The sequence below is a fragment of the Hypanus sabinus genome, chromosome 29 (genome assembly GCF_030144855.1).
Source record: "Hypanus sabinus isolate sHypSab1 chromosome 29, sHypSab1.hap1, whole genome shotgun sequence".
In the NCBI taxonomy this organism is placed as follows: Eukaryota; Metazoa; Chordata; class Chondrichthyes; order Myliobatiformes; family Dasyatidae; genus Hypanus; species Hypanus sabinus.
Genome location: NC_082734.1, coordinates 30,391,511 through 30,406,009, shown reverse-complemented (window position 1 = coordinate 30,406,009; position 14,499 = coordinate 30,391,511). Strand labels below are relative to the sequence as shown.

General features: G+C 43.9%; 2 protein-coding genes across 2 annotated transcripts in view; both read right to left on the bottom strand.

The window, feature by feature from the left end:
* Nucleotides 1–14,499, bottom strand: part of LOC132382804 (uncharacterized) — a 100,915-nt gene that overhangs the window by 66,675 nt on the left and 19,741 nt on the right. Inside the window, exons 2-3 of the mRNA XM_059953264.1 lie at nucleotides 7,152–7,766; nucleotides 5,112–5,729 (exon numbers count right to left, since the gene is read on the bottom strand). Coding sequence (XP_059809247.1) covers nucleotides 5,315–5,729; nucleotides 7,152–7,766 — 1,030 coding nt within the window. The 3' untranslated portion in view covers nucleotides 5,112–5,314. The remainder of the gene's footprint in view (nucleotides 1–5,111; nucleotides 5,730–7,151; nucleotides 7,767–14,499) is intronic.
* LOC132383186 (histone H1-like) lies at nucleotides 6,560–7,795 on the bottom strand. Its single transcript, XM_059954070.1, has one exon. It carries the CDS (start codon nucleotides 7,742–7,744, stop codon nucleotides 7,148–7,150), a length of 597 nt encoding a protein of 198 aa, XP_059810053.1. The 5' UTR covers nucleotides 7,745–7,795; the 3' UTR covers nucleotides 6,560–7,147.

Here is a 14,499-nt window from a genome sequence, read left to right as displayed (position 1 = left end):
GAGGAGTGTGTTAGAACAGAGTGATCTGTGAATAGAGACTCTCTATTCCTTGAAAGTGGTGTCTCAGATAGGGTTGTAAAGAGAGGTCTTGGCACATTGGCCTTCATAAATCAAAATATTAACTACAGGAGTTGTTCAAATTGTTTTAAACATTGATGAAGCCAAATTTGGAGTATTGTGTGTTGTTCTACCTACTCCAGTACTTCACCTACCTACATTTAACCACCTATCACAGAAAATGTTTGAAGCAGTAACAACAGAGAGAACATATGCACATTTCCAAAATTCAACCAATCAGGCAAACTGAACAGGGATTTTTAAAATGTGATTCCACATTTAACAAGTGCATTAGAATCTTTGGAGTAGTTAACAGAAGCTGTGGGTAAAGTGAAGGGCAGACGCACTGAACTCAGGAACTCAGGAACTCTGATATTCAAGAAAATGAAAACTCACTGTAAATTCTGAACTTACAGGTGACACAAGAGAGATGGGAACTAAATAGTTGAGATAGGGTAAGTTCAAAGTTTAAGGTAAATTTATTATCAGAGTACATATATGTCACTATACTACCCTGAGATCCATTTTCTTGTGTGTGTTCACAGTAAATAGGCACAATGGAATATATGAAAAACTGCACATATACATTAGGGCATTCAGAGGTCAAGGATGACGATGAATAGTTGGGCCTCCTAAAGAATATCAAGGCGGATAAGTCTCCAGGTCATGATGGGATATACTCTAGGTTATTGAAGGAGGCAACATATGAGATTGCTGGCCCTTAACCTGTATTTTTTTGTCCTCTCTAGCCACAGGCAAGGCCCCAGAAGACTGACAAGTGGCTAGTTATTCCTCTATTTAAGAAGAGAACAAGAGAAAACCCTCAGAACTATAGACCAGTGAGACTTACACCAGTTATACAGGGAAATTAGGGAGAGAATGTACAAGCATTTGGAAACCCACAGCCTAATTAGGGAGAGTGTGGCAGGCTGTGCCATTCCAGCTTGATTGAGTTTTCTGACAAGGTGACAAGAGAGATTGTTGAGGGTAGGGCAGTGAACATTGTCGACAGGAATTTTGGTAAGACGTTTGACAAAGTCTCTCATGGGAGGTTAATCCAGAAGATTAACGTGCATGGGATCTGCAGTGAATTGGCTGTTTAGAGTCAGAACTGGCTTACACTTTGCAGAAATGGGGTAATGGTTGAAAGGACTTATTTGAGCTGGAGGCCTGTAATCAGTAGAGTTTTGCAGGGATTTTGGCTGGGACCTCTGCTATTTGTAATCTATATAAGTAACCTGGATGAAAATGTAGATGGGTGGGTTCATAAATTTGTGGATGGTACCAACATTGGTGAAGTTGTGGTTAGTGTAGATGACTGCCAAGTAATACAGCACGATATAGATCAGTTGGAGATATGGGCTGAGAAAAGACCGATGGAGCTTTACCCAGCTAAGTGTGAGGTATTACACCTCAATAGGGTAAATGCAATAAGATAGTACACTGTTAAGGGCAAGATCCTTAATATTGTTACTGCGCAGAGATATTTGGGATCCAAGTTCATAATTCCCTGAAAGGGGCTACACAGGACGATAATGTGAATAAGAAGGCTCTTGGAATGCTTGTTTTCATTTGTTGAGGCATTGAGTTCAAAAATTAGGAGGTTACATTGCAACTTTATAAAACACTGCTTAGGCCACATCTGGAGTATTGTATACAGTTCTGGTCGCCCCACGATAGGAAGGACGTTCAAGCTTCGGAGAGGGTGCAGGAGAGGTTTACCAGGATGCTGCCTGGTTTAGAGGGCATGTGCTTTCATGAGATCCTGGATGAACTTGGGTTGTTTTCTCTGGAGCACCAGAGGCTGAGGGGGAGATCTGATGGAGGTTTACAAGATTATGAGAGGCATAGATAGAGTGGACAGGGTGTATCTGTTTCCTAAGGCTGAAATGCCTAATGCTAGATGGCATACCTTGAAGGTGACAGCGGAAATGTTCAAGGGGGATGTGAGGGGTAAGTTTTTTACTCAGAAAGTCATGGATGCCTGGTATGGTGGTAGAGGCAAATAAATTAGAGGGTATTAAGAGACATTTAGATAGGCACATGGATGTAAGGAAGATGGAGGGATATGAACATGGTGTAGTAAGAGAGTTAATGTTTGGCTGTTTATGATTTGCTTTTTAGCTGGTTTGGCACATTATTGTCAGCCAAATGGCCTGTTCCTGTGCTGTACTGTTCTATGTATATATACATATATGCATATACATAATTTACATAATCACATGCATATACACTCTCACACACACACACACACACGTCACATAGTTGGGCAAAGCTTTGACAACTGGGTCATCATGAGGGGGACATGAGGAAGAATGGAAAATTGTAAATGTCACCCCACCCTTCAAAAAGAAAGAGAGGCAGAAGAAAGGAAATTATAGGCCAGTAAGTCTGACGTCAGTGGTTGGGAATATCTTGGAGGTGATTGCTAAGGATATGATTTCGGGGTACTTGGAGGCACATGATAAAATAGACCACAGTCAGCATGGTTTCCTCAAGGGAAAATCTGATCTGATGAATCTGATGGAATTCTTTGAAGAAATAACAAGCAGGAAAGACAAATCAGAATTGGCTGATTTTGGCTGATTTTCAGAAGGCCCTTGACAAGGTGCCACACATTAGGCTGCTTGACAAGCTAAGAGCCATCATATTACAGGGAAGATACTACCATTGATAAAGCAATGGCTGATTGGCAGAAACAAAGAATGGGAATGAAGGCAGCCTTTTGCTTGGTATATTGTGACTAGTGGTGTTTCACAGTGGTCTGTGCTGGGGCAATTCTTTTTACATTCTATGTCATTGACTTGGATGACAGAACTGCTGGTTTTGTTGCAAAGTTTGCAGATGATACAAAGATTAGTTGGAAGGGCAGATAGTTTTGCAAAAGTAGAAAGCTGACAGAAGGACATAGACTGATTAGGAGAATGGAAAAAGCAGTAGATGGAATACTACGTTGGGAAGTGTATGGTCATGCACTTTGGTAGAAGAATAAAAGCATAATGGGATTTCTGAGAGGGTGTAATAAAATATCTTATCAAGTTTTTCCATCCAAACTCCCTCCATTTCTGTGAACCGGTACACTCCCATTGATACCTCCATATTATTGTCCATTCTTCCTCAGATATAATTATCCCTCCTTCCTTCTCCCATTTTGTTTTAATGTATGAAGTCGAATGTGTTTTAAGATTTGACAACCCCTTATACATGCTTGAAATGATTCTACTACCGTTATCTGAATTATATGCTTTTCTAAATAACTATCAAGCATGTACTTGCCTTGGTTACATTTTTAAGCATCTTATTAACATATTGTCGCATCTGTAAATACCAATAAAAATCTTGTTTTTCTAATAAGTGTTTCTCTTTAAGCATTTCAAAACTGAACAGTGTTCTTTCTTTCATTATGTTGCTAAGAACTGTTATTCCTTTAGCTGTCCAGTCCTTAAATCTAGAACACAATTTATTTGGTGTAATATCCAAGTCATATGAACACCATTTAAGAATTGCAATATCTCCCTCTAGATTATATTCTTTTATAGTAGTTTTCCATATTTTAAGATAGCTCTGGGCCTGTATTGACTAGAATGAGCAGTTACCTAATTAAAAGCTATCAAATGTTGAAAGGTCTTGATAAGGTGAATATGGAGAAAATGTTTTCTATGATGGGAAGGTCTAGGACCAGAGGACACAGCCTCAAAATAGAGGAGTGTCCTTTTAGAAAGGAGATAAGGAGGAATTTCTTTAGCCTTAGAGTAGTGAATCTGTGGAATTCATTGCCACAGGTGGCTGTGGAAGCCAAGTCTTTACCTGTATTTAAGGTAGAGATTGATAGATTCTTGTTTGTTCAAAGCATCAAGGGATACAGGGTACAGGTAGGAGTTGGGGCTGTGAGGAAATGGATCAAATTTGATTGTGAAGGAGCAGACTTTATGGGCCAAATGGCATAATTCTGCTCCTATATCTTACGGGAAGAGTGAAATTGTACATTTTGCCAGGAAAAAGATGCAATAAAGCATGTGGCCTAAATGCTGAAGGTGCAAAGGGAACTTGGGGCCCTGGTACAGCTTTAACAAGGATTTATTCTCAGGTGCGGATATAATTAGGAACGCGAACAGAATGTTCTCTGATGAAGGGAATACGGACTGAAACGTTAACTGCTTCCTGCTCACTGACACTGCCTGACACGTTTTACTCAGATTTCCTTATTCTAGTCTTCACATTTGTTTTTTTGTTTCAATCGGTTATTTTTCGGAGAATTGAACAGAAAACCAACGAGGTTCTACCTCAGTTATCCGGGGTGGTAATGTTACTGGCCGACCTTCAATATGGGACGCGTGCATTTTCAAGTTTAATAGGAGCACCGGTTGTGGACATGGAAAATGAAAGGCCATTGTGAGTCTCTCCACCCTCCCCCTGCGGTTTTCTTTGAATGTTTACTTTTTATTGTGCGATTAAAGTTCAAAGAAACGTTAACAATCATGGATTGAAACCGTTCCGAACAGATTGAGCGGTGCCGAATCACGAATAGGCCGGTTGTGACATGAAGGTGAATCCCCATTCACTTCTGATGAGTGCAGCAACCCAATGAATGGAGCAGAAAGAAAGGCGTCGAAAGGAAATGTCAAGTTTCTCCCACAACCGGATACTTTAAGATCCCGCCGAAAGATACGTATTTATTGATCTGTAATCTGCAAAAACATGCTTTGACTCATTAATTCGATTAATATTTACTTTAGAGTAACACCCCACGTGTTATTTAACTCACCAGCGTGATTGTTTCTGGTTATTGAGCTTCGAAAAGCCAATTCAGTTTATAGTCGCGGTCGGTCTATGTATAAAGGTTATCAGGTTATACACTGATCTCTTTTCTCAACTGTAGACTTTGAAACGTGAAAAGGATTTGCTGTGAGCGAACCGGACTACTAGCGTCAAGACTGCTGTGACCCCGTGAACCCATCGAGGACTCGACCGGAAATGGGACTGGTTATAAAATGAAGAACTACAATTATAGCCCATCTCCCAAACAAGAACCGCAAATACCCGGGAAAACTTACCCACAATAACGAACTATAAACGGCACAGAACTGCCGACTCTCCGTTTTCAGGCTACATTTGGAGTTTGTGCGATTAACGGGAAAGTCTTATTCAACACCCACATGTAAAGGTTAGGGGGAAATGGAAGTGCTGAGAGCTCTTTTCCTGCCGGATTGGTGGCTCTGAAAAGAGCCTTTTGTTGTGCTTGGTGCCGAGGTCGGGTTTAGGCGCGCTCCCCGCGGATACGCCGGGCCAGCTGGATGTCTTTGGGCATGATGGTGACTCGCTTGGCGTGGATGGCGCACAGGTTGGTGTCCTCAAAGAGCCCCACCAGGTAAGCTTCGCTGGCCTCCTGCAGGGCCATGACGGCCGAGCTCTGGAAGCGCAGATCGGTTTTGAAGTCCTGAGCGATCTCCCGGACCAGGCGCTGGAAGGGCAGTTTGCGGATGAGCAGCTCGGTGGATTTCTGGTAGCGCCGGATCTCCCTCAGAGCCACGGTGCCGGGCCGGTAGCGATGGGGCTTCTTCACTCCGCCCGTGGCTGGGGCGCTCTTGCGCGCCGCTTTGGTCGCCAGTTGTTTGCGGGGAGCTTTCCCACCGGTCGATTTTCGCGCTGTTTGCTTGGTGCGAGCCATTCTCCTTCAGCACTACGAGAACCAACCTAAAATATCGGGATTGGAATGTCGGAACAGACCCCGGGACCGTCTTTTAAAGAGTTGATAAGGGCCGCCCTGCTTCCTGATTGGTTGTAATGGGAGATGCCCATTATAAGGTCCCTGTGGTGCAATTGGCTGCCTTTCCTTCATCAGTTTGAAACTAACCAGCGGAGGGGATGGGGAAATAGGACCTGTGACCAAATATGGAAACTGGTGGAGGGTCATAATTCAACCAATCTAACTGCAGAGATCGGATGCCCGTTCAATTTCAAATCGCCCGCCAATTTTTTGAGCAACCGGGGCTAGTTGCTTACAATTAATAATCACGAATGATCTAATTTCTTCTTCGTTTAAATCAGCATTTTAACTTCTCTCAATTAGTTGAACCTTAATATTTGCACATTTACTGAATTGTTTCTCGAGGTGAGTTAATACTGCCGGAAACTGGAGAACAGACAGAGGATTGAAATCGATTTAATTTACTGCATTTACTAAATTGTTTTTTGGGGGAAATAAAAGCCGCAACAGAATCACAGGAATCAATGGCAAACAATTAAATTATCTATCTCTGCCCGCTCCAAGTCACTCCTCAAAGATAAACCGATTATCACCGTGTCCTTTTATACACAGCGCCCTGACCTGCCGAGAGAGACGGTGTCGGAGTAACAGAGCAGAGTCCTCTCATCTTTCAGCTCCGACCCAAAACTCCAACCGCTAATTTCCAACGCTTAATCTGAACATAGAATGGAGATACAGCGCTCCGCGCAATCCTCCAGAAGCGCCAATCCTTCACTGAATCAGATTTCATATCACTGGCATATATCGTGAAATTTATTAACTTAGCGACAGCAGTACAATGCAATACATGATAATACAGGAAAAGTAAATAAGTAATCAATTACTGCAAGTACATATATATGTATATTAAGTAAAGTACTACGTGTTACCGAGTAATCATGTTTCTTCCCTCTCCAGTCCACGCCCAGAGCCTGTTCCCTCTCCTCACAGCTAGTTAAGGAGTTTAGTCACCTTAACCCTAAATTGAAACTTCCATGTTGGGCTTTGAGCTGTGAGACAGGGATTCTCCGGCAGTGCCACCATCTCCCGGCATCAAGTGAGAAAGAAACGGCCCTTTGAACGGAGACTGAAGCGGAACACATCCATGTCCGATTGAGCCTCGGTCCGGATATCCCATACTGTTTTATTTCAGTTACTAGGGAAGGAACAGGGACGGCAACGCCGAATGTCAGCGGGGAACCGGGGATGGCGGGTTTTCTGGAAATAGTTCGTACTGGCATCTAAACCGACCAGGATCTGGACTCACGCGATTCAGGATCAGCTCTTTTCTGGGAGATGTGGGTGGCTCTTAAAAGAGCCTTTGGTTTCGGGTCTTTAATGTATTTACTTTTTGGCCGCTGTCTTCTTGGATTTCACAGATTTTGCCTTCGGCTTGGGCTTTGCCGATTTCTTGGTCACCTTGGGGGCTGCGGCCTTCTTCGGGCTCTTGGACTTCTGCGTAGTCTTCTTGGTCGCTGTTTTCTTAGCTGCCGCTTTTTTAACCGCAGTTCTCTTAATCACTTTGCTTTTGGTGGGAGATTTCTTGGCACCTGTTTTCTTGGCCATAGATTTCTTGGCTGCTGGTTTCTTCACTTTTTTCACGACTTTCCCGGCGCCTTCTTTTTTAGGGACCTTCAAGGAGCCGGAGGCACCTTTGCCCTTAGTGTGAATCAGGGAGCCGCGATCCACTTTCCTTTTAATGGTCAACCTGATCTGACTTCTCAGCTTATCAACATTGACGCCGCTGGCCGCCAAACTCTTCTTTATCGCGGTTACGGACATCCCTCGCTGGCTGTGGCAATCGGCCACAATCTTGTCGATCTGGTCGCCCAGTTTGGGACCGGTTGACTTTTTCCGGACGGCCGTCTTCTTCTTGGCAGCCTTGGGTGTGGCGGCGGGTGCCGCCGGTGGAGCCACTTCTGTTGTTGTAGTCTCAGTCATGGTTGGAAACCCAGCACAAACTCTGAAACGAGTGAGAAATGAAGCGAAAGGCGGCGGTGCAGAGCAATTTAAAGACAGCGAGCGGACGGGGCGGAGACATCCTGCAGTCCTCTCCTGGCCGTTCCGTCTTTTTGTGTTTCTCTCTGCTCAAAAACTCTCCGATTCCTATTAAAATAGGCTATCCCCAAGACTCGGTCCGCTCCCTATCTGTGCCCGAGGCCGGATTCTCTGTTGTAAGGAAAGTTTGGACCGAATTAAAAGCAGCAGTTTCTAAAACAACGCGTTTTACTGCTGTACTGATCTTCTGCTTACCCGAGATCGCGACATTTTCGCAGTTTTCTGACCGAAATATTGAAACCAACTAAAAAGTTGCCTTTAATTCCCACTTCAGGACTAAACTGGGGAGCTGGGCCACCCCGTGACAGTGAAATCGTTTCATTTTCGAAAGGTGGGGTTGAAAAATCCAGCGATGTGATCGGACTCACAAACACAGAGACACTATTCTAAACCGTCAGGCCCTTTAACACACTCTCTGCCACACCCACATGTTGGACTAAGGGTTTCGACCCGAAATGTCGACTGTACTTTTTTCCATAGATGCTGCCTGGTCCGTTGAGTTCCTCCAGCAGTTGTGTGTATGTTTCTCGAATTTCCAGCATCTGCGGATTTTATCTTGTTTACTCTCTGGCACACCGTTCAAATCTGCACATTCACAGCACAAACTGTTGGCCCGGTGCACAGGTCCCAGCACAAGTTTTTCTCTCCACCCAATTATCGAGTGCTACTTGTAAAATCCCAGTTCAGTAACACCCCGAGGCCGGCGCGCCTCACAGTCCTGATCCCTGGTTACGGTTAGATTTATCTCCTCTTTGCACATTCAGTTGAAATAGGGTGAAGACCGTTTGCAGTGTCCTGCTGTTTGATCAACAATACTCTTACATAATTGACACCAAACCGCCCTACTTTTCTGTTCTATTCCTCAGCTAATCTCACAAATCTGTCTTGAGTTCCTTGAAGAGGTAACCCAGAGATCTGATGAGGGCATCATAACCACATCGTATCAGAGACACTTCATTCAGAAGAAAAGCATCAATGAAGCATAAATTAGGCATAATCCGCATGGAACTGCATGGAAGGTTAGATGACATGGGGTCCAGGGAGAGGTAGAAGTGGATATATAATCGGCTCCACGTTACGAGACAGAGGGTGAAGGTCGAAGGTTGTTTACGGGACTGGATCAGTGAGCAGTGACGTGTTACAGGGATCGGTGCCGGGCCCATTGCTTTTGATCATTTATATTTGGAATTTGGATGAGAGTGTACAAGACATGAGTACACAAGTATGAGTGTGAGGGCAGCTTGTTGTTCTCGGTGTCGGATGTGGGAGATCCTGGAGTCTCCGAGCCTCCCGGACGTCCACATCTGCGCCAGGTGCGCCGAACTGCAGCTCCTGAGGGACCGGGTTAGGGAACTGGAGCTGCAGCTCGATGACCATCGCCTGGTCAGGGAGAGTGAGGAGATGATAGAGAGGAGTTGCAGGCAGGTGGTCACTCCGGGGCCACGGGAGGCAGATAGGTGGGTCACGGTCAGGAAAGGGAAGAGGCAGGTACTAGAGAGTACTCCAGTGGCTGTACCCCTTGACAATAAGTACTCATGTTTGAGGACTGTTGGGGGGGACAGCCTACCTGGAGGAAGTGACAGTGGCCGGGCCTCCGGCACAGAGGATGGCCCTGTAGCTCAGAAGGGTAGGGATAGAAGAAAGAGAACCATAGTAATAGGGGATTCGATAGTCAGGGGCTCAGACAGGCAGTTCTGTGGAGGTGATCAGGAGTCCCGGATGGTAATTTGCTTCCCTGGTGCCAGGGTTCGGGACATTTCTGGTCGCATCCAAGATATCCTGAAGTGGGAGGGTGAGGAGCCAGAGGTCGTGGTACATGTAGGTACCAATGACATAGGTAGGAAAGGGGAAGAGGTCCTGAAACGAGAGTACAGGGAGTTAGGAAGGCAGTTAAGAAGAAGGACCACAAAGTTAGTAATCTCGGGATTACTGCCTGTGCCACGCGACAGTGATAGTAGGAATAGAATTAGGAGGAGGATGAATGCGTGGCTGAGGGATTGGAGCAGGGGGCAGGGATTCAAGTTTCTGGATCATTGGGACCTCTTCTGGGGCAGGCGTGATCTGTTCAAGAAGGACGGGTTACACTTTAATCCTGGGGAGACCAATATCCTAGCGGGGAGGTTTGCTAGGGCTACAGGGCAGACTTTAAACTAGTAAGATGGGGGGGCGGGAATCAATTTGAGGAAACTATGGGAGAGGAGGTCAGTTCACCAGTAGAGCAAGTAAATAGACTGTGTGTGAGGGAGGAGAGGCAGATGATGGAGAAGGGATGCGCTCAGCCCGAAGATGTAGGGGAGAAGAAAGAAAAGGATAATAAATTTGAATGCATTGTTAGGGATGAAAAGAGAGGAGGAGGTGGAGAGTATCTTAAATGTATCTATTTTAATGCTAGGAGCATTGTAAGAAAGGTGGATGAGCTTAAAGTGTGGATTGCTACCTGGAATTATGATGTTGTAGCTGTTAGTGAAACATGGTTGCAGGAAGGGTGTGATTGGCAACTAAATATTCCTGGATTTAGTTGCTTCAGGTGTGATAGAGTAGGAGGGGCCAGAGGAGGAGGTGTTGCATTGCTTGTCCGAGAAAATCTTATGGCGGTGCTTTGGAAGGATAGATTAGAAAGCTCCTCTAGGGAGGCTATTTGGGTGGAATTGAGGAATGGGAAAAGTGTAGTGACACTGATAGGAGTGTTTTATAGGCCACCTAATGGGGAGCGTGAGTTGGAAGAGCAAATGTGTAAGGAGATAGCAGATATTTGTAGTAAACACAAGGTGGTGATTGTGGGAGATTTTAATTTTCCACACGTAGATTGGGAAGCTCATTCGGTAAAAGGGCTGGATAGTTTAGAGTTTGTGAAATATGTGCAGGATAGTTTTTTGCAACAATACATGGAAGTACCGACTAGAGATGGGGCAGTGTTGGATCTCCTGTTAGGGAATGCGACAGGTCAGCTGACAGATGTATGTGTTGGGGAGCACTTCGGGTCCAGTGATCACAATAGCATTAGCTTCAATATAATTATGGAGAAGGACAGGACTGGACCTAGAGTTGAGATTTTTGATTGGAGAAAGGCTAACTTTGAGGAGATGCGAAGGGATTTAGAGAGAGTGGATTGGGTCAAGTTGTTTTATGGGAAGGATGTAATAGAGAAATGGAGGTCATTTAAGAGTGAAATTATGAGGGTACAGAATCTTTATGTTCCTGTTAGGTTGAAAGGAAAGGTTAAAGGTTTGAAAGCACCATGGTTTTCAAGGGATATTAGAAACTTGGTTCGGAGAAAGAGGGATGTCTACAATAGATATAGGCAGCATGGAGTAAAGGAATTGCTCGAGGAGTATAAAGAATGTAAAAGGAATCTTAAGAAAGAGATTAGAAAAGCTAAAAGAAGATACGAGGTTGGTTTGGCAAATAAGGTGAAAGTAAATCCGAAAGGTTTCTACTGTTATATTAAAAGCAAGAGGATAGTGAGGGATAAAATTGGTCCCTTAGAGAATCAGGGTGGTCAGCTATGTGTGGAGCCGAGGGAGATGGGAGAGATTTTGAATGATTTCTTCTCTTTGGTATTCACTAAGGTGAATTGTGTAAATTGTGTAAGGTGTGGGAAACAAGTAAGGAAGTTATGGAACCTATGACAATTAAAGAGGTGGAAGTACCGGTGCTTTTAAAAACTTTAAAAGTGGATAAATCTCCGGGTCCTGACAGGATATTCCCCAGGACCTTGAGGGAAGTTTGTGTAGAGATAGCAGGAGCTCTGACGGAGATCTTTCAGATGTCATTAGAAACAGGGATTGTGCCGGAGGATTGGCGTATTGCTCATGTGGTTCCATTGTTTAAAAAGGGTTCTAGAAGTAAGCCTAGCAATTATAGACCTGTCAGTTTGACATCAGTGGTGGGTAAATTAATGCAAAGTATTCTTAGAGATAGTATTTATAATTATCTGGATAGACAGGATCTGATTAGGAGTAGCCAGCATGGATTTGTGCGTGGAAGGTCACGTTTGACAAACCTTATTGAATTCTTTGAAGAAGTTACAAGGAATGTTGATGAGGGTAAGGCAGTGGATTTAGTCTATATGGACTTCAGCAAGGCCTTTGACAAAGTTCCACATGGAAGGTTAGTTAAGAAGGTTCAGTCGTTAGGTATTAATGCTGGAGTAACAAAATGGATTCAACAGTGGCTAGATGAGAGATGCCAGAGAGTAGTGGTGGATAATTGTTTATCGGGATGGAGGCCAGTGACTAGCGGGGTGCCTCAGGGATCTGTTTTGGGCCCAATGTTGTTTGTAATATACATAAATGATCTGGATGATGGGGTGGTAAATTGGATTAGTAAGTATGCCGATGATACTAAGGTAGGAGGTGTTGTGGATAATGAGGTGGGTTTTCAAAGCTTGCAGGGAGATTTATGCCGGTTAGAAGAATGGGCTGAACATTGGCAGATGGAGTTTAATGCTGAGAAGTGTGAGGTTCTACATTTTGGCAGGAATAATCCAAATAGAACATACAGGGTAAATGGTAGGGCATTGAGGAATGCAGTGGAACAGAGAGATCTAGGAATAACAGTGCATAGTTCCCTGAAGGTGAAGTCTCATGTAGATAGGGTGGTGAAGAAGGCTTTTGGAATGCTGGCCTTTATAAATCAGAGCATTGAGTACAGAAGTTGGGATGTAATGTTAAAATTGTACAAGGCATTGGTAAGGTCAAATTTGGAATATTGTGTACAGTTCTGGTCACCGAATTATAGGAAAGATATCAATAAATTAGAGAGAGTGCAGAGACAATTTACTAGGATGTTACCTGGGTTTCAGCACTTAAGTTACAGAGAAAGGTTGAACAAGTTAGGTCTCTATTCATTGGAGCGTAGAAGGTTGAGGGGGGATTTGATCGAGGTATTTAAAATTTTGAGAGGGATAGATAGAGTTGATAGAGTGAATAGGCTGTTTCCATTGAGAGTAGGGGAGATTCAAATGAGAGGACATGATTTGAGAGTTAGGGGGCAGAAGTTTAAGGGAAACACGAGGGGGTATTTCTTTACTCAGAGAGTGATAGCTGTGTGGAATGAGCTTCCTGTAGAAGTAGTAGAGGCCAGTTCAGTTGTGTCATTTAAGGTAAAATTGGATAGGTATATGGACAGGAAAGGAGTGGAGGGTTATGGGCTGAGTCCGGGTAGGTGGGACTAGGTGAGATTAAGAGTTCGGCACGGACCAGGAGGGCTGACTTGGCCTGTTTCCGTGCTGTGATTGTTATATGGTTATATGACAAGGATAGTTAGTTTGAAGTTGACACTAAGCTAGGTGGTAGAGTCACAGAGCAACAAAGGGCAGATACGATGTCGACATAACGTCCCAACTCCCAGATTAAATGCCCTGACTGACTGATGCTAAACACCCCTTTCACTGCTCGGTCTGCCAGTGATATCACTTTCAATGAACCATGCTCTTGTTCTCCTCAATCCCTCTCTCCCGCAACACTTCCTAGTTCCCCACCATTCCTGTATAAGTCCTCCCTTGGTCTGACTTTCCAAAGTACATCATCTGAATTGTAATCCATTTGTCAATCCTCTGTCAGGACTTAGCGCTGCAAGTACCTCCTGCTTGGTAACATAAATTTCCCAGAAAAGATCTCCACTTGTTTATTTTATCTCTTGAGAATGATTTTCTCCTTGGTAAACATTGAAGAGAAAATTCATTACAAATCCCACCCACCTCCAGCAGCTGAAGATCTTGGCAGCCATGCTGATCTCTAAGGAAACCTAACCTCTCCCTAGCCACCCCTTTACTCTTAGTACAGCTGGAGAACCTCTTGGGAGATTCCTTAACCTTACCTGCCAGACCCTTCTCAAACCTTCTCTTTGCCCTCTGGTTTCCCTCCCAAGACTATTGTTCATCTTCTAATAGTTATCAAATGACTTGCTGGATGCTAACCTCCTGGATGAAGTGTTTGTCTCCTTTTTGTCTTGACTCTATCTTTAATATCTCTCATTAGCCAAGGTTCCCAATACTTGCCAGGTTACCCTTCACCCAAACAGGAACATACTATCCTTGGACACTTGCTGTTCCACTTATTAACTCTTATTAACACTTGCCATTTATTCATTTCCTTTCATACAGTCTCTTCAAATAGACCTTTAGATCCGAATTCCACTAACATGAGCCTTAACCAGTGGAGCTGGCCTATCCTTTGCCATTACTAAATTAAACTAGCAGAGACACTGAAGAATGTATCAGAAATTACATGTGAATCTTGGTTAACTGAGTGCTAGCAGTACATTCCAGGCATCCTCCACTCTTCATGTAAAATATTTGCACTGAACCACACATTTGAACTTTCCCATACTCATCTTAAATGCTTGTCCACTCATATTATATATTCAATCCCTGGGTAAATTATTGTCTTCTCTGTCAATACTTCTCATAATCTCATAACCACTGCCAGGTCTCTCTGAAGCTCTACCTCCCCAGAGAAATCACCCAAGATTGTTTTATCTTTACTTACAAAGGGCTGCAAGGATAAGCCAGGGAACAAGTCAGTGAGCTGGACATCAATGGTTACACGATTGGCTTACACCAGCATCTAGACTAAAAGATTAATCTTCAAGTCCAAATTTACATATTTCCCTCTCATCCTAAACTCATGCTTCCT